Source organism: Branchiostoma belcheri, unplaced genomic scaffold (assembly GCF_001625305.1).
Source record: "Branchiostoma belcheri isolate BF01 breed outbred unplaced genomic scaffold, Haploidv18h27 scaffold83, whole genome shotgun sequence".
Classification (NCBI taxonomy): Eukaryota; Metazoa; Chordata; class Leptocardii; order Amphioxiformes; family Branchiostomatidae; genus Branchiostoma; species Branchiostoma belcheri.
Genome location: NW_017804498.1, coordinates 602964 through 629048, shown reverse-complemented (window position 1 = coordinate 629048; position 26085 = coordinate 602964). Strand labels below are relative to the sequence as shown.

Here is a 26085-nt window from a genome sequence, read left to right as displayed (position 1 = left end):
ATTACTAGGGAGGTATCGGGTTACAGAACGTGTTCGAACGTGGCCGCGCGGGAGTCCCGGGCCGCCCGGGGTAACGGGTAAAATTTGAAAATAAACAAAAGTAATTGGAGAGTAAATACTCATCAAAATTAAATGTAATAAGTGATTTTGTTTACCTCAAATGTTATTCTTGCACTGCCTTTGCTCCACTTTGTGTACATTTTCTTCCAAATGAGATCAATTTCGGATTTCAAAAAGGGTTCACGAGAACCAAACAACTGATTTTAAGAGGCCCCGAAAATTAAAAATAAGGTTAGATTTTTGGATTTTTAGAAATATTACAGTAAATTTAAACTTTCTGTCTTAGGTTTTTTTAATTTTTTAACTAAAACTCGACTTACAGTCAAAAGAAGAGCTAAAAACGCAGTGTTTTAACTTTAAATACCGATAATTCATAATCGCGGCCATATTTAAAAAATCCCTAAGACAGAAATCTGCGGAAATCGTTCCTCTTCCAAACAAGCCCTCAATGAGGTAATTTGAGCGATTTTTGGGAATGGTTAAAATACCATGTTTGCACGCATGCTGTGCCACTTGGATATGGGGACCTGGATTTTATAACAGCGTCAACAAGAATTCTGACCTTCAAGGTCACCCACGATGACGGCAGTAGCTTCGTTACATGTTACATATCCACAATAAAATCACGGCATAGATGTAATGTTTTGAAAACGGTTCATATTTGTGGAAAGGTGGATTTTTCCTGTTCCGTGGTTCCCAAGTAAAAAAGGGCTTGAAGTAGCCGGTTGTAGCGGCTTTACTGTAAATGACCGCGGGTAACCCCAGATCGAACGCCCGCTCTATTCGAATGACGTCATATCGAACAAGATTCGCGGGTTCGGGGGATTCGATCTCCATAGTAGCGGAGTGGGACTTTTGGGCCCAAATCTGACCATCGTGCAGGGCAGATGTGTGTGCTATTGGAGTAGGTGTCAGCTCACATTCAAAGGAAAATGAAAAGTCTCACACACTGAGACTCAATTGTTATAAGCAATTTTTTTTCAAACAGAGTAATCATCTTAATACAAGAACTGAAAAACTAGACAATTTTGGTGTTCTTTGATGCTGATAGTAAGAGACTTTATTTCTATTGAAGATAAGAATATCATATAAGAACTGTTATTTACTACATTTTGAGAAGTACTGCTAGGTAATAAGACTTAAACGATTTTTTTGAAATTGGTGTGTGGTCAACTTTGATATCATCAGGCTTTCATGTAAATTGAAGGAGAACTGTTTTCCTCTTTATCAGTGATAATGAAATGTCCATACGTGGTGATCTCCTGTTTGGCACTGCTAGCAGGTAATTCAATAAGACCAATTGTGGCATGTGGTAAAGCACAGTAAGTAAGACAGAGTAATTAGTTTTGCCCAATACTGTTAACCATGCGCTGCTAAGGAGTGTTAAGGTATCTCTGTTAAGAAGTGTTAAAGGAAGCTGTGTTTTTTCTTCAAAGATTTACAATGTATTTGTATTCATATTCATTTGCACATTGCTCATCAGAGCAAATTTCTAAATTGTCTCTATCCCTATCAAATAAAGAAAATGTGCCAATTAAGAAAAAATACAAAAAACTGCATAATAACATGTATCTTGGGAATGTAATAAGTCCTACCATATGCAGTTCAATTTAGTGATTGTTTTTATGTTGTAATTTAATGTGATTGTCTCCCTCTATAGTGATAATACCTTAATTAGATGGGTCTGGTTTCTAAGTTATTTTAAACTTTCTGACAATGGTAAATACAAGCTGTTTTGTTCTCTTGAACACTGATGTAGTCATTAGGCAACCAATTATCTTTTGGTTACAGGGTCAAGAAGAAGAGAGAAGGTTAAATGGACAAAACAAAATGTAGTTTAAAATCAATACTGATGAATTAAAGCAAATAAAGACCATCGTTATTCCCATTTGAATGCAAAACTCAGTATTCAGTTTTGACTAATCCTTGCACTAAAAGGCGCATACAATGGGAAAAGGTCAACTGTTTCTGCATTACTGTTTTTGGCAGAATCTTTTCAGAGTGCAAACCACTTCTGAGCGTGGCCATTATTTCCAATCCTGCATGTATTGACTTTCAATTCCTAAGCTAACTGTGCAATATGCTTTTCTGTTCTATTGTAAATGCTTTCCATTGATTTTCCCTGGATCAATAGGCAAATTTTGAACAATTTTCAGCTTGGCGAAGTCATGACTTCCCCCGGGCAGTCCATAGCTATTTGTTAGATTGGAAATGATCACAGAGATAAAAAAGTCTCTATTTGCACAACGATAATGCAGAAAAGCTGTTTTGCCTGACCTTTTGACTTTGGCATGTGTTGGCAAATTTTCAAGCGCAGAGTGCCTGTTAAGGCTACCCTGGCATGGTCTCAAAGAGTTTCCTCACTTATAGTTGTGATGCCAAGTTAAAGTTTTTTCCTGTATCAAAAACTTGTAGACAGACAATCCCAAACTTTTTTCCTTGTCCAGTTAAGAACAGTCAGACCTGTCCTTGGTGCTGAACAGTATCCACACACACACACACACACACAGAGAGAGAGAGAAGAGAAAAAAATTATGAATATCTATATTTTAATATATATTGAAAGATTATGAACACAAAGTCAATTCTCATATTGCCAGACTTTTCGATAAAAGACTTTGTAACTCTAACTAAAATCAATCATTCTCACTATGGAATATTGAGCTTCATGATTATACAGGTCCTTGCAGTGCATGCAATTGAAAATTATATTAGAAACCTTAGAATCAAGAACAAAGTATGGAATTTACCTTCACCTTTAATGTTTGCCACTGATAATGAGGTCAAGGCAGTTGACAAATCAGATTCAGGGCATACAGAATGAGATTACTGATTGAGGGTCTAGACTACATGTAGTACTGGTGAATATTTAGGATCCAATGGTGCCTTTGATACTTAGCCTTCCAGTATCCAGACAGATTAGAACTGGGCATGGTAATCACCATTTGACTTGGACTGTGACTGGTTCATCATACATGTATGATAGATATATAAAGTATAGTACACTGTACATTGGATATTTCATATTCTCATACAGGTATTTGTAAGTTGACTGTGTTCTGCAGTAACTGGTGTCAGAATGTCCCACAGCCGTCTTTCCTTACTTGGTTCTACTTTGTCTTTTTCCTGGCTAGCTTTTGTATACAAATAATGACAGAAATGTATGTCAATAATACTAGGTATGTTCACCTGTAAACCCCGCAAAAGTAAATGCATTTAACAGTTCTTCTTGCTCACTGCAGCATCCAAATCTGGAGACATGTGCTTAAAACCTACCTGATTGCTTACACCTACATGTATGTTGAGTGCTGCCCCCACAACCCTAACAGTTAACATGCTCGTCTGTCCTAACCAATACTGATGTCAATTCTGTCAGTGCAGCTGGTAATGTCACAGCAGTGCCAGAATTGCTCTGTTCAGATTACTTCTGATGGTGCACTGAGGGAATTTATGGCACGACACTCAGCACTGGAGCACTCTATGTAGCAAGCTGCTTGAACAGCAATAAAAGCAATGTCAGAGCATGACCAATCAAATTGATAAATTGTGGTGCGAGCTTCCAACTTTTCAAGATATCTAATTTAAAAGTAGCAGTCACACTGTTGAGAGAAAACTAGAGTTACAAGAGATCATGATATAGTCCTGTTCTGCCTGTTCTTATAAAGTAAATGTTGGGACTGTTCTTCCCTTGTTTTCTTGACTCAGAAGCTGCGCTTTCCTTGGAGTGCGTTTTTATTACTTAATTACATTTTGCTCCGTGTTCAGAAACAAACTTCATTACATTTCACTCATACTATAGCACATATACTGGGTAAATGTGCTGTATTTGCTATCCACGCACACACACACACACTCAAGAACAGTTTGACCTGTCCTTGGTGCTGAACACTATCCACACACACTCAAGTACAGTCTGGCTTGTCCTTGGTGCTGAACACTATCCACAAACACACACACTCACACTCACACTCAAGAACAGTTTGACCTGTCATTGGTGCTGAACACTATCCACAAACACACTCAAGAACAGTCTGACCTGTCCTTGGTGCTGAACACTATCCACACACACACACCACACACACACACATACTGAAGAAAGGTCTGTTCTGTCCTTGGTGCTGAACACTATCCACACATAAGGAAAGGTATATACTTTGTACTAAACACAAGAAAACTGTGACAAAAGTAAGCTAATTAAAAGTGTTGATCTTTGATCTGCAGGGCACTGGAAGCAGAGCTGCTGACGCAGGAGATGATTGACGACTATGACCCCGCCCTGATGTTCACCATCCCGCGCCTTGCTATTGTCAGGTCTGTGTAAACTTTGTTAACCTCCATCCTCCAGGGGGATTTTGGATAATTGGGACTAACATCCCGATGTCTACCCATTACAGTGCACTTGAGAAATGAGACACTTAATAGCCCTGTGTGCTGTGTAATGCCTGGTGATTATTGCTTCCATTAACACACAAGGAGAAGCACCTGATAAGCTAATAAAGAAATAAATCCTCTGTCTGTCATCCACTGTCGTCACAATGACATGGCATGTAGGACCACACCAATTCATTCCTCTGGTTCTATTACATCATAGAGAAAACATGAGCTATAAATAGAAATTACCTTTGTAATGAATAAAAAGGGAAGAGAGGGGCTGTCTTCTCTCGGAAATGTTTTGTAACAAGAGACCATTTGGTCCACAATCAGTGTTTCCAGCTCTAAAGCATGTACACTTCTTTGTGAAAGGTATCAAGAATGAATGTTACCACATTTCTGTGGCAATTGCAGAATCAATACACTTGTTTGTGAGGGTAAGGGCCATGTTGTATCTCTGAAAGAAACAGTATGAGACTTGAATGCCAATGATCAGTCCACAGCTCTGTTTTCTTAACCTGAGAAATATACTTCACACCCACCACAGATGTACATCATTGGTCTCTTCCACTTGAAGGCATTAATTAGGACATTACAAATAGCCATATCCACCTTTAACTGCTTGTGGTAAAGTTGTCTTTTGGTTTGGTAACACGATCATGATTTCAAGCATGTATTATTTTCTAGGTATTTGTACAATGTACTTATTGTGTCTCTCACTGAACATGCTTGTAGGTAGACATACATTGTATATTCCAACTTCCACCGTAAAAGATTACAGATTGCTGCCCTGGAGGTGAACCAGTGACCTTGGTCATTGTAGTTTGGGAGTTTTTGATTACAGCACATAAAACTAAGTCACGGATGACATTGAAAAACTAAGTTCCTTTTTCCTGGCTGGGAAGGTCAGGAATCGGAGAGGGGTATTATGTCACCCTAAAGCCAGGCATTAGGATGTTATTACAGTATGGTGTACTCTGCTATCTTGGAAACTGCCCAAATTTGCCATAGGGTGTATCATGTAGAAATCCCAGGCCCTGAGTATGACATTACTTACAACATGAGGGTGTGTGGGGGCATGATGAAGGTGACAGAGAGTAAGCCTTGTCTCAGAGAAATGAAATTAAGATTCTGTGGAAATGAGTAGCTCTCAACATGCAGGCTATACAGGGCCTTTACTGGGCTCCAAATTCACTGTGAGGAATATAGGTGCCAGTCTATGTAAGTTTCACAGAAAAAAAAATGTTGTACCATTACTACTGGCTTTAGGTACATAGCCCTTCACAGCTCCTATTTTGGCTGCACAAAAATGCATACCTTTTATGCACCCAGCATTTCGAACCCTGTTTTGGCAGGTTAAATCAAATTTGAGGATTCCAGTCCCCTCTGACTACCATCATGTTGGACAATGTATCTTACTGTAGTAAGGAGACTTGGAATGCAGTTGCTTATTGTGACTATGATTGAAATCATTTCATTGATTATTCTAACTTATCTCTCATATAACCATTTTGAGCCCACCAGCTGCTTCAGCAAGGGTGCCTTTCAGCTCACACATCCAACAGACTGCTTCAGTGCTGGGGGTTGCTTCTCCCAAATTAGGTCTAAATCTCCACGGAGCTCTGAGCAATTACAAGCGGTAATGTCATTGCCCATGGCATTGCCGGTTATGTAGTCTGGGGATTTCAAACTCAAAGGAAGAAGTCCATTCTTCTAAATCCAACCATGTTTTTAGATCAAATCTCTGTCATATGATAAACTTTATGTATATCTTTAGTTATGGAAGTGATGTGCCTGTTTGGATGGATGTGTGTTTAGCAGTTTGAAGGTCTCAAAGAGAAGACTTACAGGCATACAGTACATGTAACATTAGAGTCAGCAGCGAGAAGACTCTTTGTCAGAAGTTGCCTGAAGTTATGAGTCATAAAGAACATGATTTATACAAATTGAAACATGCTGAACATAAAACAAAGCACCTAGGATTTCAGGATTTGGAGTTAAAGGGATACAGTTGGGGGCTTTTTTATAACAAAATGTCATAATACTGGGGTATATAAAGGCTAGCTGTGCTCACAGAGACACACAAAAGATAAAATGTGTCAATTTGTCAAAATAAAGTGTTTCAAAACTTGTCAAGTGCAGGAAAGAAAAAAAAGAGTGTCCCTGTTTTCTACCTATAGATGGCAAACAATTCTATCCATGATTTCATTAGACATGTGCTAGGTGAGGTTCATGATTTATTATGCAATGTAGGCAAACATCTTTATCTGTATTAGTGAGCCTTGTAAAGACTTTTATAAATTCTGGACAGTTAGATGTGTGTGCTATTGTGAGATTAATGCTATAATAACCATACAATGTGCCATGTACAAAATGACTTGGTACGCCTGTTACCTCTGATCTCTATTTTAGAGTTCTTTGTGAAAGGAGCAGTTTTATTTAACTGCGTTCATTCCATTTGTACCTTTCCAGTCGGTAGAACATGTCAGGTGCCAGTCGAATACAGTCATCAAAATAATTGCACTCCCAGTCTGGGAATTTCCCAGCCCCCAATAATGAATTCTCCGATCCTGTCTGCATTAGCGAGGCAACCAGGCCTAAACCCATCAGTTCAATGGGATTACATTAGGCCTAAAGGCTCGCCAATGAACTAGAAATGGGATGGATATTACCTTGTCATCTGATTTGTGCCAGGAAAGGGGTCAGGTTTGACCTGTGTCAGTGACCTCATTTAATGCTAGCTTGAAGAACTGTTCCTGCACAAATCTACCTTGCCCCAAAAATCTTCATGTATCTTGTATGTGGGTGAAAAAGGGGGTTGGTCCTCAGGACAAGACATTATGAGCTGTGGACTAGCTATTCCTTAGATCCTGCCAAATAGGACATTGGAAAAACTTTTTGTTTGTAACATTCTGCTGTAAAATAGTTTTTCACTTTTGAAAAGGGGAACTATTTGTAAATTCATTAGTGTTTCTTCTACAAACTGAGACATAGAACAGGTCTGTCCTTGGTACTGAACACGCATACATAACGGGCCTGTCCTAGTTGTGGAACACCACATAATGCCTGCCCTTGGTTCTGAAAACAATCTATACATAGAAACAGGCCTGTCCTTGGTTCTGACGCTTATCCACAAATGAAAACAACCCTGTCCTCGGTGCTGAACACTGGGTGCTGCACAAACAAGAACAGTTCTTGATGCTGAAGCTTATCCACATAGGACCAAGCATGTCCTTGGTTGCTGACACCATCCACCCATCACCCCTCTGTTCCTTCCCTGTTACACATGATGTATTCATAGCTGTATTTTATTTTTACTTACTTCTAGTGGGCTGCTGCTGCAAGAAGATGGCCCTCTTAATGTGGACAGGGACCCTACAGATATCTGTGAGATGTTCAGACCATTCCAATCACTCCTATATAAGATCAGGTAAGGTTGTATTCTGCTTTGTTTGTTTATGTCTGCCATTCATAGATGTAAATTGTGTCCAATAGGACATAAAATTTGATAGAATCTGTATAGATCTCTATGGAAACTAGTCATCACAGCCTCCAACACCATTGTAACAAACTCTACCAGTCCATATTAGTATGATATATGCATAAATCAACAGGATTGAGATGTTCCTAATTTGTCTGACCTGTGCCTAAGAAGTAGAACAGCTGCCAGAAGCATGATGCTTAGCAACACATGAAAAGGCTACGTGTAGTTTCTAAGAAAAGAGAGGCATGGGCATAAATTAGTGTAACCTAGTGATGCTAGCATCTTCTACCCAATTATTTCAAGACCCACAGGGATGACATGAGTGCTGAGGCACTGTTGGCACCCTGACCCGGGGCTCGATCCCATGACCTCCCAGATAGGGAGAGTTCCCTTGCCACTAGGCCACCGCACCAGTTGTGATTTTAATGACGTTGGGATCATTCTTGTCACTGACAGGTCATAAGTCTCCTTATATAAGTTATAAAATCAAACATTCAGATTCAGTGCACCTCTTCTTCTTCACCAATTTGAAAGTCCACTGACATTTGGTAATGTATGTCTTAATCTGTTATTTGTTGTTTATTGTCCACCAAAAGACTGATGTCATTCAATTCAGCCATTATACTAAATTATGTAATATTAAATTTGCTATGTCATTCATTAACACAACAATGTAACTGTGTCCTTTAAAACAGTCGTTAGATGAATAAGTGAAGTTAAGGTTGTGATGGCTGTAGTGCCAAGAGTCATCAGCATAACAGTATGATGCTTGTTCATGTCCACTGGGTCCTTCTTACCCATCCTTAAAGTCATCACAAGGTGCATGAGGCTGTTTCACTACTTCAGGAAGCCTTCATGTAGTCAGCAGTCTGCAAAACAAACAGCCAGGGCCAATTAACCCATGTGACCCTCCCCTGCTGCCAGACACCCTGCCATTTATTAGCAATCATTACAGGTCATTACGTGGCACTACGGTCACGATATGACCCCTGACCTGTCACCATTAAATGGCCATGAGACAGATGACTAGGGTCATTAAGGTTTCTCATGGATATATTGTTCTTTTGAATAAATCTTGACAGCAATACACTGAAATGGTAGAATTTATGGAATTGTTAAGCATCATAATAAGAGAAACAATTTTGGTTTCTTGTAGTTACTGGTCCTGTCCTTGGTGCTGAATACCATCCAAACATAAGAACAGACCTGTCCTTGGTGCTGAACACCATCCACACATACAAATAGACCTGTCCTTGGTACTGAACCTCAAATTGTTAGATTGACGTGAAACCCATAACGCGAAATGGGTAAAGAGCACATGCTTTGTTTCTGCAGGCCTGCAAAAATGTGAAAGAAACAGGACAGGATGACAACTGCTGTTCCACCTGATTTATTGCTGTTTTGATGATGACTAAAAGACTTTTTGCTTGTTAATCTGTGTCACCTCATTCAATTTGTGTCCTAACATTTGTCGTCCCTTAGTATATTTCTAATCTAGGCATCTTGTTTTTTAGGGCCCTTCTTGTTTTTTTTTCGCCCTCTCGCATTAGATATAGGGTCTCCGAAGGACGTCATCCATAAAATTTACTTGGTGTGGCCTAATAAGAGAAACAATTTTGGTTTCTTGCAGTTACTGGTCCATTCTTTGAATTATTTGGAAATAAATTCACCTGAAAACTTGATCTTTAATAGATTTGTCCCTGCTGCTGAACACCATCCAAACATAAGAACAGGCCTGTCCTTGGTGCTGAACTCTATAGACACAAAGAAAACACCTGTCCTTGGTGCTGAATACCATCCAAACATAAGAACAGACCTGTCCTTGGTGCTGAACACCATCCACACATACAAATAGACCTGTCCTTGGTACTGAACACTAACCAAATATAGGAACAGGCCTGTCCTTGGTGCTGAACACTATACACACAAAGAACAGACCTGTCCTTGGTGCTGAACACTACCAAAACATAAGAACAGGCCTGTCCTTAGTGCTGAACACCATCCACACATAACGACAGGCCTGTTCATGGTGCTGAACACTATCCAAACATAAAAACAGGAATGTCCTTAGTGCTGGACACCATCCACACATCTAAGCAGGGCTTTTCTTGTTACTGAATGCTGTCCACACATAAGAACAAGACCTGGTCTTGTGCTAAACTCTATTCAATCAACAGCACCCAGGTCTGTAAGGCAAATGAATTTTAACCATCTATAGAAGGGTCACTGATATGCTGTAAGGAAAGCGGTCATTAAGGGACAGGTTTCCTGTTTTGCAGTGTTTACAGTCTTCTCATTCACCTTAACGGCACATTCAACAGTTTTTATAAGCCTAACAGCCATATCCTCTAAACTTGATAGAACCTGCAAGGGAAATATATGCTCTAGCCAACTGTATATCAGTACATTATCCAGTACATAACCCAAGAGCAAACAAGATTCAAAAAGTAGAGGAGTAGATGGCTGCAACATCTTCATCACTAATTCAAAAATCTTTCATAGCCACCAGCATATGCATTAGCCCCGTAGGACAAGCTCACGTGTATTAAGAAAAGCCAGAGGGAATCTGCATTGCTAAATCCATATGCGTGTCTGGATGTATCACCTTCTGTGAGGTGTAATTTGTGAGATCAGTCAAAGGCCGGAAGGTATCTGGCACAATTGGTGGTTGTCTGATACTATAGGGTCCTGTTTTACAGCCTGGGGTAATGATAAACAAAGGGATAAGTCATCTGGGAATGGATATGGCCAGTGGATGTTGCATTGCTGCAGGGCAGGTGTTAGTAAGCCTGTTATTTGTTGATGAGCTGTGAAGACCTGCAGGTGTTATTCATGTCTCTGTACAATGTAGTCTGTACATGAAAGGGTCACGTTTTCAGATGCTTCTGTTTGGAGAGTATAGTAGAGTAGGAAAGAATGCAGTTATTTTCCATTCTCATCTTAAGCCTAGGAAACAATTCACATAAACACAATATATCCTTGATTACACGCTATACTTAACTATTGTGTTTTTAATCATTCACTTTACTTCTACTGAACTGTTATCAATTTGTCTTCTAACACTATAGTATTTCTAATTCTAAGACCTGTTTTACTGTTTTAGACAACCATTTGTAGTAAGTGGGTTGTATGTGGAGGAATTAAGGAAATTTGTGTAATACCTAATTAAATTACTGTACATCATTTAGTCCCATTCACATTTCCAAAAAGCATTTCCAGGAGGTATGAAATCTCTGACTTCTTGTTCTTACGTACAGAGAGCTGCTGCAGACCTTGAGTCCCCAGGAGCTGTCGGCACTGGAGAGGGCCCTGTGCAGCTCGGAGGAGCCTGGGATGTACAGGGACGTGGAACCTGTCAATCTGCAGGACCTGGACCAATCAGAGAGGAAGGAGCTGAAATTAGAGGCATTCCCACCTACAGAATCAGACCTGTATTCTCCTGAAGCTCAGGACACACATACTACAGGTCAGAAAACACACTATAGCATGTACAGACACTCATAGACATGTACACATACAACAGAAAGAGGATACACAAATTCAATCAATATATCGAAAGTCATGTACCACTGGCTAGAAACATGTGTCCAATAGGTAGAAACGAGTTTACCAATGCCAGAAAATGTTGTACCAATGGTACAAAATGTCCCATCAATGTCCATGCATATCACATGTCACAAACACACACACACACACACACACACACACAAACACACACACACACACACACACGCACACACACCACCACCTGACAATCATGACAGCAATGATTTCAGGTAATCCTCAGGGCACTCCCAGTAATGAAATGTTGCTGTGCTCTGTGTGATAATGACAGCAATACTGCACCAATGTTGGCATCCTGTTGACACTAATAATCATCATGGTTACAGACATTAATAAGTACACAAGCATGATGAATAGCCAGCCATGTAAGGGCAATAAATTTTGTATCAATGTTGAATTAATCACCAGCCATTACAACAATTACTGGAATGGGAAAATGTTTGTAATGATGACAAAGAAGACTTCACGATAAAACTAATTCAATTTCATTGTGTTTATCTGCCTAGTAAAGATAAGAGAAAGAGATAGGAAGGGGTTTGTGCATGGTAACATTGTAGGTTGTCCTACAAGTTTGATGGTGCATTGATTTTCAAGTAGGCTGTTGCTGAACCAAGGACTAACAATGATCAAACACCACCTTTTCAGTAACAAGACAACTGAATTTTGTACAACACTTGCACAACTATCTAAAGAATGCTCTTAGTTTGCAACCATGTGACGATCATACAACTGTTGTGACCAGACCCTAAAGACAATAGTCTTACTAGTTTTTTTTTCCTTTTTGCGTAAATATTGCAGAGTTGCAGCAGTTACACAGCATGTTCCAGAACATCCGCAGTGAGATGGCCAACTACCTGGACCAGAGTGGCAGCGAGCCCCACAGAACCAGCATGCCCATGTACGGGGAGGAGGTCAGGGTCAGGCTGTCCAGTAGGGAGGAGAACAGCGACCAGTCCGGGAATGAAACAGAGGAGACAGATGTGTCCATCATGTCAGACTCCCCGGGAGATGGGATGAACGCCATGCTGGAGCAGCACCAAAAGGAAATACAGATGAACAGTAAGGTGGAGGAAGGTGAGCCACCAAAGGACAAACCTCCTGACATAAGGCCTTCAGATGACAAACCACCGGACATCGAGAGGCTCAGAGCAAATTTGCCAGATGTGGTGGAATCTGTTGCAATTGACATCAGGGGAAGTGACGATGAAGAGAGAACTCTCAGTACAGGTGGCTCACCACGAGCAGGCAGTACACAGAACAGCACTCCTGTAGACAATACAGGAGTGCAGTTTGCAGACATGCAAATTTACCAGAGTGCAGAGTCCAAAATGATTGTCACAAGCACGGGGTCCATGTCAGAAAATCAGAAAGAGTTGTTGGCAAGGACAGAATCAAACGAGCTACAGAGCAATCCTGAAGTAATCGAGGATTTGATATTAAAGGACATCCAACACTCACTGTCAGTACATTGTGCAATAAAGAAAGATACTCGGGCAGCTGGTACCAATGGACATGGCAGAGAAATAGATGTCTACCACATTGCCAGCGAGCCAACTGTTGAACCCATTCCTGAAGAGCCACAGGCAGCTGCAGCAATAGAGTCTGGTGGCAGCAGTCCAGTCAAGTGGACTGAGATATCCTTTGGTGCAAGCAAAGCTTCAAATCAAACCAAAGAAGAGCAGAATGTTGATGCAATATCTGGATGCAGCCCAAAGAAAGATACAGAGGTTTTTCTTGGTGCAGAATCTGAATCAGATCAAAAAGAGGCACTACAGAAATGCAGTGGGGAAGAAGGGAAACCCTGCCAATGCCAAGAAGTGATGAGACAAAGGGAAGTGTCAACTGAGGAGCCTTACTCCTCCAGCCCAAGCAACTATTCCTCAGAGCTCACGACAGGGTATGAAAGTATAAACATTGGTATGACTGTTGTTAGGCCAGAAGAAATAGAAGATGCTGCTGATCTACATGAAAGAGATACGCCCAGGGATGATGAGAGCCTTCACAAAGAAATCCAGGAGCTGTCAGAACTATTGGAAGTTGAACCGAGACCACATCCAGGTTCTAGAGGTGAAGAAGAGAAGGAGGTAAGGACAGCAGAGGAGCATGCTAGCAAGTGTAAGTCAGATGAAGAAGGGCCAGCAGAAGAAGTTGAATGCACTTCCAGAAGTCAAGGAGAAATCACCAACCATGACAGAGAAACAACTGTTACAGACCAAGCAAGTTTGCCTCCTGAGCTACCTGTTGATTGTTCCTTGGTTAGTGGAATGTACCAAGAAACAAGAAGGGATAGTGATATCAGTTTAAGTGACATCAGTGGATTAGACAATGATGATGAGGACAGTGTGATGATTGACACTGCCATCTCTGACACCACTAGCTGCCTGTCTACCAGTGACAGTGACACTTCCGAGATATTCGGTATGAAGACCTCTAGCACCGTGATTTTTAATCCTGAAGGTCAGGCTGAGGGTCTGAGTAGCAGTCACAGGTCAGTTGGTTCTCCGAGGAACAGACATACCAGTAAAAGTTCAGACGAGCCAATGTTCTATATGGAAGATTCATTTGAGCCAGGCAGTTCCGAGGATGATTCCTCAAGGTCAGCTTACCGGAGAGGTGAAGGTCAGAACGTGGAAATAAACGTCTCTTCTGCGTCATTGAGTGAGCACAGGAAAGCTGGGGGAGAAACAAATTGCTCTGTGGAACCAATCACAAGTGCCGTTGGTCAGCTCAAGGTGTTGAAGGAAAGACATCTCAGTGGGGAGGAGGCACGAGGTCGTAGGTCACCCCTGCTGGATGCTGTGGGAATCCCTGCCAGTGCTGCTGCACAGTACAGCCCAATGAGAAGAAACTTTAGGTAAGAATTGAACTACATGTAAATTTTTTGTGGGAAGCCTGTTTCTACACAAGAGAAAGTTTTGTAGTCCAGAAGTGATACAGAAAACATTTGAATGTATAGCATTATTTTAATTTCTTAGTACACAAATCAAATGATGTATGTTTTTTTATCTTTTTGGACATAAACCTCAGTTTGGCACTGCCAGTCTTTTATAGTCAGTGACATCTTGTGCAATTGTGGTCATACAACCAACTGTTCATTAGAAAAGAGCATCTTTGAAATACAAATTAATGTCATACATTTGATATTGGCAGTATTACTTGACATTGACTCTTACTTTATATCCATAATTTGGCATCAGCACATTGGTCATATTTAGAAAATCTCACAAGGGTAGGTTTGATTGATAAGTTCCCAAAGACTGGTTGTTCACATTACAAGTTTAATTTGATGACGCTTCACACATTGTCCTTTCTGTCTCCATTACAGATTTGAGGATGTGGAAAGTTCCAGATACAGCCCAAAACTGTTGTCTCTCTGGTTAGCCATACCCTAGTTCAATCCTTCTTACTTCTTCCTGCCCCTTGTTGCTGTTACATACATTTTTTATTTTGATTCGGGTTACTAGAAGGATATGGACAAGGTTGTTTTTTCATTCATTGTCCACAACATTTGAACATCAGTAAAGCACAGTTTTTGAGTGGTGCATTGATGTTTCAGCAGTGAAACAGCCCAACATTTGTTTTTGCAGCTGGGACACGATCTGGTACAATTATGGTAAAACAAAGGGTTAATCGGTGATGTGGACCCCTAAATTCACCACTTAGCTTTCATGATCATCTGGTGTTCTAGGTCCAAGATTTGGGTGTGTTTTAATTTGTCCAGTGGTAAAACATTCAAACCCAGATGTACTAATCCAGAACAGCAACTAAAAATGACAGTTCATATTTTGGTCATGAACTGTCACAGGATCAAGTGTTCAAATGTAAACTTGGTTGTATTTGTGGTCTTTTGTAGGTTTGATGATGTTGAGAGCCCACGACAAAGCCCCAAGCCCAGCCCTGGGAGGATCCAGAGGCTGAAGTACATGGACTCCGGCAGCGGGAACGGATCCTATAGTAGTTCTCTGGGCAGTGTGACCAGCAGTATGGACTCCTTCAGCTCACAGCAGTGGGAGGAGGAAAGGTAAGAGTCACAGAATCATCACCATCATCTCCTGTCAGGCCATTGGGTTATACATATAGAAACTGACAATCCCTCTGCTTCTTCAGTAGTGTCAGCTAAAGTTCAGTAGACTGATGGAGACTAATACTGATGAGAAAGTATTGTAAATCATGAACCTTTTGCCATGGTTTCATTTTTGCATTTTTCATGGGGACCCCTCCATCACAAATTCACACTACTGCAAATATCCCTCCCTTGTATGACTACTGTGGTACAGAGTTGTTCCAACTGTGATTGTAAAACAGCATGAAAGCCTCTCCTCCTACTGCAAAATAACATCATCTTGAAAGTTTCACAATTTCCAGTTACTGTACTGCATCCTTCCAAATCTTACATCAAGCATACCTACACATCAAGTGTCACATTTGTCTTAATCAAAGTGACTAGGGTTTGTTTCTACCAGTCCTTACCTAGTACCTCTATCCCTCTGCCTTTATAGTGGCTGCAGCAGTGAGACCAGCTCCTACACCTCAGAGATGCACGATGAGCACGAGATAGCGTTGGCTGTACAGGCGGCGGAGCTGGCAGCTCGACAAGAGCTCAGGGCTAGGTTCAAGAGCAGCAGTGACCTCATCCATCGCCTGTTTGTCTGTATATCTGGTAAATCACGACTTCTTCATTCAAATTATAACCATGATGACGCTTGATTTCAAACAGAATAAGACAAACATTATGCAAAACTTTTGTATAAAATTGATATCAGATCTGTAATGACTTGGTACACAAAGTAGACTAACCTTCTCATCGTGATAGTTTCAGATTCTTTGCATTATGATTACTCATTAAAGACAGTTTTTGTACCCTACATGTAGCAATCAACATTAACATGAGTCTACAGTTTCTTGGAAGATCAGAAAGCTTGCTCACCTTTCTGTTTTTGTCCACTTATCTCAAATTTAGTTGTAATTAAGTCGTGAAAAGATTGGGACCAAGGATTTAACTTGAAATGGCATCAGGCTTCAAAGTAACCAATCCAGATAACCAGTGCCAAGCAGTATAATCATCATTGCCAGTAGAGAGTCTACCGTGGAAATGATCTTATCTGAAATTAAGCCTCAACTCTTGAAGCATTTCATTCATTTACCGCGTGTTCATTTCAGGCAGTTTCAGTTTATCAGGTAGATCAGAACTGCAGTTGGTCAGTTTTTCCCAATGTACTCAGCAGTTAAGAAGCACATCATGACTGCTGACTAGTGCAGTATGCTCTATCAATGACTACAGAGGGTGGAAGTCACTAATCAGTGGACTGCATAATTATTTTCTATTAACTTCCCACTGGCAAACCTTCATTCCTATGGGTTCTCCAGTATCTTTACTACTGTGATGTGTGCGCTGCCGGCCAGCTATCCTGATACTGATAGTGTACCTATCATTTGAAAGGCTACTAAAGTCTATCTCATTTTGAACTAGATAGCCAGACAGTGATAGCACTCAGAGATCAAGAGGCACATACGCAGACTGTACATGTACATGTACCTCAACCTTGCCAGCATATGTTCTTAGGTTCCAATATGCTATGATAGAGAGAAGTTATATAATGTACAGTCTTGTAATATGCAATTTAAAAGAACGCAATTACATAGCATGCCATAATGGAGGAACCTTAATGATAGTTTACAAACTTTAAAGTACTGCCTCATAATGCCAAGAGCTATCAAAGAAGAACCCATTTATTACATTGCCATTAGATTGTGGTGCATACAAAGCTCTGTTGCACAGGTGTTAGAAAAAGCACTGTAGTAGGTAATTTTCCCACTTTTTTTCCTGGAGGGAAGAATTCCACGAGTGTAAAAGTTTATGCATCCTGGTCTTCTCAGGGTTTTCTATAAATTAATTTTCATTGGTATAAGTTACACACATACAGAAATATGGCTTGTTTTCACAACATACAAAAACAACTTGGTACATGTTGCGCTCTAGAAAATGTGATGATTTTGCTATCAAGACTCTGCAGTCAGCAGTGATGGGACCTTTTGTTTCTAGATTTATTAGTATTGAGCCGGAGATGAATTATTTAATGTTAGGGGATGCTTTTCTCTCTCTGATATTGGAAACCCATTCAGTTTTTCTTAGGGGGATCGTCAAATCTGAATACAACTGTGCAGATATTGATCTTAATATTGCATATCCTAAGCCAAGGCTTAAATTGTTAGTATCAAGGTGAAAGATCAGATATACATGATAAATCATTTTCACAACTTCAAAGTTCTAACTTTGGACTTCAGTGGCTTTGCTTACACATTAATGATTATAAGTTGGGATAATATATGATAGTTCAATATCCAATTTTGTGTCGTGCTTGTAAGGGTCATTGATGACCATTGTAGCCGTTTGTTTTATACACAGCTATAAATGTTAAGAGTTGTATGAAGGACAAAATGTGCAAAAATATTGCAGGGTCTAGTTTCAATCATGAAACTTGTAAGAGAGAAACTTCCAATTATAGTAAATCGAACATACGTGTATTACCCAGTATACATTTAAAATTTGACAGTTGGCAAACCCCTTGCAAGCACAAATGTGACCTTCCCATTCTCCACATTTCCTGTGACCCTTTGACCCCCTGCATGTTGTTATGCCTGTCTATCTTCCCCCACCCACATGCTGTCAACCTACTCTGTCTGGATGAACAAACCCAAACCCACGGCTCAGACACCCAAAACAATACTCCCAATCTGTACCAGGAAGCAGTGATATTTGTTAGATTAAAGACAAATGTGTTCACCTTTTTCAGGTGTTGCAGACCAACTACAAACCAACTACGCAAGTGATCTGAGGCACATTCTAAAGGCAGTGTTTCTGATGCACTGTACCATGCTGGAGGAGGTGGTGGAAGACACCAGTCCAATTCACAGTCCCTCAGCAGAAGCTCAGGAGAACGGCATTATTGAGGGAACACAGGACCAATCCTCCCCAGCAGCTGTTGATGATGATGAAGGTAATGTGCCTGAAGTCATGGGTTCTAGTCCATCAGGCACGGGTATGAAACATAAGGTCATCTTGCTGGATTAAAAAGACAAATTAGGTCCTGAGGCAGCAATCTGAAAATAGAGACCATCATTGATGTGGTTGAAAATCAATGCAAATACAGTTATCCCTCCCCCGAGCCGTGTTTCTATATGCTAAATTCTGTCATCTTTATGGAAAAGCCCTTACAGCCAAGGCCATTGATAATACAACATAAACTGACAAATTGAATGCTCTTTCTCACTTGTTGCAGGTTGAGTGCATTGAAATGCACAGTTTTAGTGTGTTGACAGTAAAACGTGCCAGTAAATGTGAATATCAGAAGTCAATGAAATCAAGTAAGAGAGAAATAAGGAGTTGCAAAATCCTTGAAATGGCTCAACAATACTATTACCAAGATCACTGACACTTACAGTATACCATGACCAAAAGACTGATTTTCATTCACACTTTTGTCCTTTTCCTATAATTAGATATTGAGATAGAGACAGCAGTGGATGCCCTTGGAGAGGAAGCCATTGATGAACTTGAAGACTATGATGATGAAGAGTTTGTGATACTTGGAGGTGTAGGAAATTTGCAGTCCAACCGGCCCCTGCCTCCCCTACCCAGCAATGCCGTGGCCGAACCAGTGCCTCCCTCGGAGTACACAGGGGAAAACACTGGTGACACTGCAGCTTGGTCACTACGAGAGAGTTCCATGGACATGAGACGAGGGTGGGAGGGGGGTGAGGCCACCACACCCTCTGGCAATGGGATAGCCGCACTGCTTGCTCGAAATCAAGCCGATTGGTCAGAACATGAGATGGAGACATGGGGGCCGAGCGAAGCCCAGGACATCCCCTTTAATCCAGCCACACTGCCAAGTATACCGTGTGATATTTCTGACACGTCCACACCCACACAAGACGTAATCGACACCACACAGGACACAGGTGAGGAAACTGTTTCCCCCAGTGAAGATCACGACACACAAGAACGTGACTTCACAGAGTACACGGTGTACGGAATCACCCGAGAACTTCCCCCACTGCCCCAGGATGCCAAAGAAACTGTCCACACCGGTGATGTCTCTGATGCCACCCTGACACCACCTGATCATGATGACCCAGCCTCATCCACCAGCGATCCACCTGCACTGCCACGCCGGCCTGACAGGATAGACATGCCCCTGTTTTCTACTGGACTGGACTTCATGGTGCCCCCTCCTCCTCCTCCACGCACAGATATGGACACAAATGTATTCAGCTTAAGAAGAAGAGAGAGAGGTGCTGTGGAAGGTGAGACCTGTGTAAAAATGGAAAGGTTGGAGAGTCTGGCAAAAATGGTCTTTTAGACAAACTATACAATCATACCATCAGATTCTGTCTCTTTTGTACACATTTATGTTTCTATTTCCTCATTTGTGCCCTCAGTTGGTAATGCATGGTTGTTAGCCAATCCCATACTAAGTCTTCTGGACATTAATGTCCACCTATGATACTTGAAAGCAAGAATGTCGCTCCCTGCACAAAAACAAAATTTATGTTTAATTGAAGTGAAATAGATGGCTCCCTACTGTAGTAGGTTTAACTTTTTCTTTACACCAACGGAAATATGTTATTGATTCTTGAACACAAGTTTCTAATAATATTCAGCATCAAGTTGGCACCATTGATTATTTTGTAAAGTTCAAATTTATTGTACAAGTACAAACCATTGGGATTTAGTCAAAGTCTGTAGAGAACAGCTGTGTCAAAGAAAAGGTCTTAAAGTTTCAAAACAACTTGCAAATAAATTTCTAAAAGATTGACGAACAGTACAAAACTTAATGTGTAGTCTGAAGCTTTATATTCGATGATTTGGTAGGGTGCCAGCTTAGCTGTATAACTAGTCTTTCATTGGGTAGGTTATGAGGCACACAGTACAGTACAAAACTTTGCATCAATGGCACCTCCAACTAGAGGGGAACCAGCCTGAGGGTAAAAAGCATAACCAAGATTGGACAGTTAGACAGGTGTTGCTTGCTCTATCTTGCAATTGATAATGTTAGAAATGCAAAAAAAAATGTTAGAGATTGTTAAATGGTGGGGAATCACCAGACCTGAGTGTATTTAGGTCACACAAACAAAGTGTGCCCTTCCCTTTACTTTTTAAAATGAACTGGGAGAGGGAAAACATCTGATAATATTGTTACTGGTATACAATGTCAGATTTAACATTAATCAAAATAATAGATCTATACAACTTTGACAAATAGTAGAAATCTTCAGCTCTGACAATTCTTGAACATGAATTTTCTATTAAGTCCTTTATTTTCTTTATCATATAGAAGTTGCCAAAATGATTATTATAGCACTGAGTCAGACCCAGTTAAATGTGTGATGTACATGTACTGTACCTCTTTACCCCCTGCAGAACCCCCTGCCTGGCTGCCTGACCAGGCCGTGTCTGGCTGTATGGCCTGTGGAGCTCCCTTCACTGTGATCCGCAGAAAACACCACTGTAGGAACTGTGGCAAGGTCAGTACACATTTATTTACCACTCTAAGAACTACATGACATTGTAGTGCAAGGTCAGTTAACACCACAGTGACTGCAGAAGCTGTGGTAGGTATACAAAAAGCATTTCTATACCTGGTCCAGTAGTACTCTTCTCACAATCTGTCTTGACCTAACTCTAACCCATTTCTAACTATTGGTAGAAACTTTGCTCTGTTTACTAATAATTGTCATAAAGCTTGCTTTGATACTCAAAAATGTGTAAGATTGTCAGATGAATAAGGCCATATATTCCTCTGTACAAATGTCTCTTGACTTGTGTCTCTGAAGATCAAAGGTCTTTGATTGCAGCCATAATGACTGCTTTTATGAAGCCACATGAGAAATCATCTCTCTGATTATGACAAACAGCCTCACATCAGCACTACCAGCTCCCCATGGCTTGCTCCAACTTTAAAGGAATCAATAATATAAGCTGAGAGAGCGCCATCATTAGCCACATGTCACAACACCCACCCCCCTCCCCGCCTCTCAATCATTGTTGAACCAGCCATTCGGGACTTGGTGCAGACCTCCTGATCTTTTCACATTCAATTCAGAATGCAATTCTTTGTTCTCTAGGTCAAACTCAGTCTATGTTTAAAGGCAGACCAAGTCTATCTTTTGAAGAGAGAAGGTTTGGGGTTAATCCTATTTATCCTAATTCCTTAAGTGATAAATGCCAATACCTGGTCTAAGTCTCTGATAGGAATGGTATACTCATGCAAGAAGTTAGATCAGCAAAGAGATATTCTTGGTAGGATAAGATGTTCTTTTATTTCCTTTTCGTGGGGTTGTCTGTAATTGCGATAGTGGTATCTAGAAACTAAGTAGGATTGAAGGGTTAATATATTGCATACTGAATATTTTGTCTTTGCCTTATTTCCATTTCAGGCATTTTAGAGTGTTAGTATTGTTTGGTTGACTGTGTTACATGTAATGTATTCAGTTTGGCTTTATCATTTTTGGATAAAATTATGATGATGCTGTCACTCTTTTGCAATACGTCTGATGAAAGTCAAGAAAAAAATCAATATTTGCAATAGTAGGGAATTGGGTTATGCTTTATTTGCCATGCATAGCAATTGAGGATTTAACGGAGGCCTGACTACATTTTATGGAGAACCATCTACCATATGACCTTTATTATCAACGAGCCATATTGCTTTAACAGACAAGACAGGGAAGTTAATATAGCAAAGAACATATAGGTGTCAAAGGCTGTTTATGTGTAGACAGAGATGTTTCATGCTGAATTGCGTGCAATTCTAAAAGAAAGACAATGGAACCCCAGAAATATTGTCTTGCCCCTGTACCATTTTTCAATCATCAAAAATGTTCATCTGATAAATGATACACATAAATGTCTAATTTTCCAATATAAACTATGGTTAGGATAAGATATTCAGCAGTAGCCATACTTCATTCATCTGTGATGGTCATGCCCTGCAAAGGAAACAATAAAAAGGAGATATATCACACTATTTATAGTTTGATAAATGTCCGACTTATCTTCCTGTTGTTATCAGGAAGGCATGGCCAGTTTTCTTATTGATTCTGTACCTAGGTCTGACAGCTGCCACTGTTGTGAAAAATCATTCATTTTTGCCTTAATAACACCTATGTAATTTCTGTTTATATTTTTCATTAAAGCTTACATGTACATTGATTTGAATGCGCTGTAGGACAATTGTCAGCAATAGCAAGCCAATACCCCACAAAGTAGCATGTTTGGCGTAATTTCACTTATTTTTGCCCTTGTAGCATGCTGTTTTCTCCCTGGTATAATGGTTACAGCTATTTGTCTTTATTTGTAATAGCACATGTAATAACTACAGGTAGTACATGTTTTGTAATAGCCTGTGGTGCATAAGAAGTGCTATGGTCACATAGAGGGAGGTTATGCAACATACATGTACACGTATGCTGATTGCTACTTGCAGAGAAAAGTTTCCCGATCAATATGCATCTGGTGCCCTTGCCCACAATTCCTCTTGGTGTGGCCTGTGTTACACAGTCTCTCGCTGTCAGATGCTGATTATGCCTCCTCCCAGCCTGCTGTAAGCATGATGTAGTCAGGCTACTCTTAGTCCATCCTTTAGTACTTAAAGCTGCCTGGTAATTTCATGAAGGATGCAATTTTGCCAAAGGTGCTGTTTTTGCTGTATTGTATTTTGCTCTTCCAAACTACACCTTTTTTTCTAGGCAATTTTTGTCCTGGGAGAAACTGACCAATGCAAATTGTAGCCTTGAGATTGAAGATGCTGGCACAAAGGTGGTAAGTAACGTCATTGTGTCGTCTCTTTGCAGATCTTCTGTTCCCGCTGCTCTGCCAACTCCGTGCCCATCCCACGCTATGGCATGATGAAACCAGTCCGCGTCTGCAACCGCTGCTTCATGTTCCAAGTCACCCCCTTCCTGGCAGACGTCGACTAGTGCTGTCTGTTCTTGGAGATGTATTGAATATATCAGTCGTGAAGTACGTGCACGATGGTCCTTGATAAAGACTATGAATATTAAAATTTGATCACCACAGTGAGGCTATGTTTTGCCTGCCAATGAGACAGTGAAGGCCCAAAGGTCCGAATGCACACACCAGAGCTGTCAACTACATTTCATGGTCTTTATTTAGCCAGATACAGCCACTGAATGGAGGCCATTAGATGCAGTTGAAAGCCCTGATGCTGATGTAAGAGGATCTTTGTTGTCTTTATCTTGCAGTTCACTTCAAAATGATTGTAATTATATTTCAGTCCATACCATGGTATGGATGAAATATATTGTGTTCTCTCATGTTTCTTCTTCTCCTCCTCCTGCCAAACAGTCAAAGGGATTCAACTCCGCCATCATTCAGCCAAATGACCTGAAATTTGGCATGGAGGTAGAGTGGGCCAATACCCCCAGGCGTTTTTTTCATTTTTTTGATACATGCCTTTGAAAAATTTTTATGAAGGTTTTTTGGGGCATTTTTCGGCAAAAAATGGATTTTTGGATCCTGAGCCGTGGTTTTACAACCAAATGATCTGAAATTCGGTATAAGGGTACCTTGAACATGTGTCTACAGAATATCAGTCACATATTTGGCATACACCACTTCCAAATGACTCATTTGGGGGACTTTAATGGCTATTTTCAGCAAAAAAGGGCCAAAAGTGCTATACCCGTTCCATGTTCTATCTAAAGAATGGCCGGTTCCATCCATGGAACACGTGATCCATTGCGGGTTACCTGAGGTCACATTGCACCTAAGTGGTGCGTAATGACCCACACATTCAATTTTATGTGCCTAAGACCTTCAAAATGTATCAAATCTCATCATTGTTAGTATTTGCATACCTGTAATAAGATTAGTAAAGCTTTCGAGATTCAAAGTACTTGTTGTTGCATATTTGTTCTCATATAGCTACTATTTAATTCATTTATTTGAGAACCTTTGCCAGTTTTGCACTGGGGTAAGTTTGGAATAGTCCACTTTTGCGTGGGAGGGAGATGGACTGAAATATGCTGTATTTGCTCCCAAGCAAATGTCGGCCTTTCTAGTTTCCTGCTCTTTCACCACAGGAAATTACTTTTTTTTTAACTTTGTGGAAGGAGCTGGCTTTACTAGTAGTAGTCGTAACTTAAGAGACGTGTAGGGACGTAGCGTGATATGTTTTTGACTATATCAGCTTGTATTGTTTTATTATAATCTCACTACTTTTAACTGTTTTGAAAAGGGATAGAGGTTTACAAGTAGTGTTAATGTTGTAAAAAGAACTCCAGTGCAGTAGCAGTTGAGCTGGCCAAGTCAGCAAACTTAATGTTAATGTTTATTTTAGACGTAAGTTCTGGATATGGTAACTTGGTTCATATACATGTAGGCAAAGTGGGAGTTGCAGATAAAAAGCAAAACATTCAAAATGTTTGCACATCTTTACCTATTCATATACTGCATAATTTATTTTGGACAAGGCTTTTCTACAGGGGTATACTGCAAAGAATAGGAAAATACCAGGGATGATCTTGTTGTATATATGGTGCATTGCTCTCTGGTAAATATTCTCCAAATATTCTGCTAAATATTGCTCCAAGAATATAAGAATGATAAATGACAACATGACTTTGCTAAATATTGTTTATCTATCTGTGGTAAAGGTACATGTATGCTGCAATGAATTTGTCTTTATTTGAAAGTAGTTGGTTATTACCTGTAAGATGGTTAATTTATCTGGGAACATATTACATTTAGCTATGTTTTCTGTGTTTTAGATGATTATACATTGTACATGTAGTTGTGTGTTGCCAAGTACTGACAGGTTCATGTCTTACTATTAGAGATTTGCTTCAATAGTCATTCTCTGTTACTTTGTCTAGCTGCCAGTATGCAGTTTTTTGTTTTGTGTCACTCAGCAAAATGATTCTGGCTTTTTTGCTGGATGTTCTATCTGCAATACTTTGCAACAGTTACAAAATATATCATATATTACTTGAAGTTTGTAATTGAATTGTGTAATATACATCATCAAAGGCAATGTATTTCGTTTCTTGTCAACTTGTGGTAAAGTTGGCATCAAGCATTATTTAATGTGATCATGACTCATTGCACAACCATACGTAGTACACCTGCATACAGAGGTGTGCATTGGCAATAACTTAAATTCGTGATAAATACATTTTGTTGTTAAGTTCTTCCCAACCAGTCACTAGTGGGTTCTTGGAATGCAAGGTATGAAAACACAAGACATACAGTCATGTATTACTGACAAAATGCTGCTGTTTATAATTATATGAAATGTACAGCAATACAAGCCTGCTATGTTTTAACTATGAGTAATATGTTTGCCACAGCTTGGGTAAACAAAAAGACCATTGGGCTATCATTCACAATAAAGTCATGTAGGGATAATATTCTTTAAGATAACAACAGGCATATGATTGCTTGTTGTATTGGTGGTGATTGTGTTGAATAATTTGATCAATTCAACACAGATACATCTATATGGAGCTGTGCAAAATTTAAATGAAGTATTATAGTATCATGTTCCTGAACAAGTAAATTACAGTGAATTTTCCCCATTAGT

The 26085-nt window shown here is 40.1% G+C and overlaps 1 protein-coding gene across 2 annotated transcripts in view; it reads left to right on the top strand.

Moving 5' to 3' along the window:
• LOC109486774 (lateral signaling target protein 2 homolog) overlaps window positions 1–24735 on the top strand; it is a 114146-nt gene extending 89411 nt beyond the window's left edge. The window contains exons 6-17 of one of the 2 annotated variants that reach the window (XM_019790662.1): window positions 4282–4371; window positions 7760–7861; window positions 11173–11381; window positions 12278–14333; window positions 14805–14855; window positions 15333–15500; window positions 15979–16139; window positions 18274–18477; window positions 18980–19786; window positions 20904–21007; window positions 23336–23767; window positions 24566–24735. In XM_019790662.1, coding sequence (XP_019646221.1) covers window positions 4282–4371; window positions 7760–7861; window positions 11173–11381; window positions 12278–14333; window positions 14805–14855; window positions 15333–15500; window positions 15979–16139; window positions 18274–18477; window positions 18980–19786; window positions 20904–21007; window positions 23336–23461 — 4078 coding nt within the window. In that variant the 3' untranslated portion in view covers window positions 23462–23767; window positions 24566–24735. The remainder of the gene's footprint in view (window positions 1–4281; window positions 4372–7759; window positions 7862–11172; window positions 11382–12277; window positions 14334–14804; window positions 14856–15332; window positions 15501–15978; window positions 16140–18273; window positions 18478–18979; window positions 19787–20903; window positions 21008–23335; window positions 23768–24565) is intronic. The other variant, XM_019790663.1, reaches the window with a different exon arrangement.
• Window positions 24736–26085: the final 1350 nt, after the last annotated feature.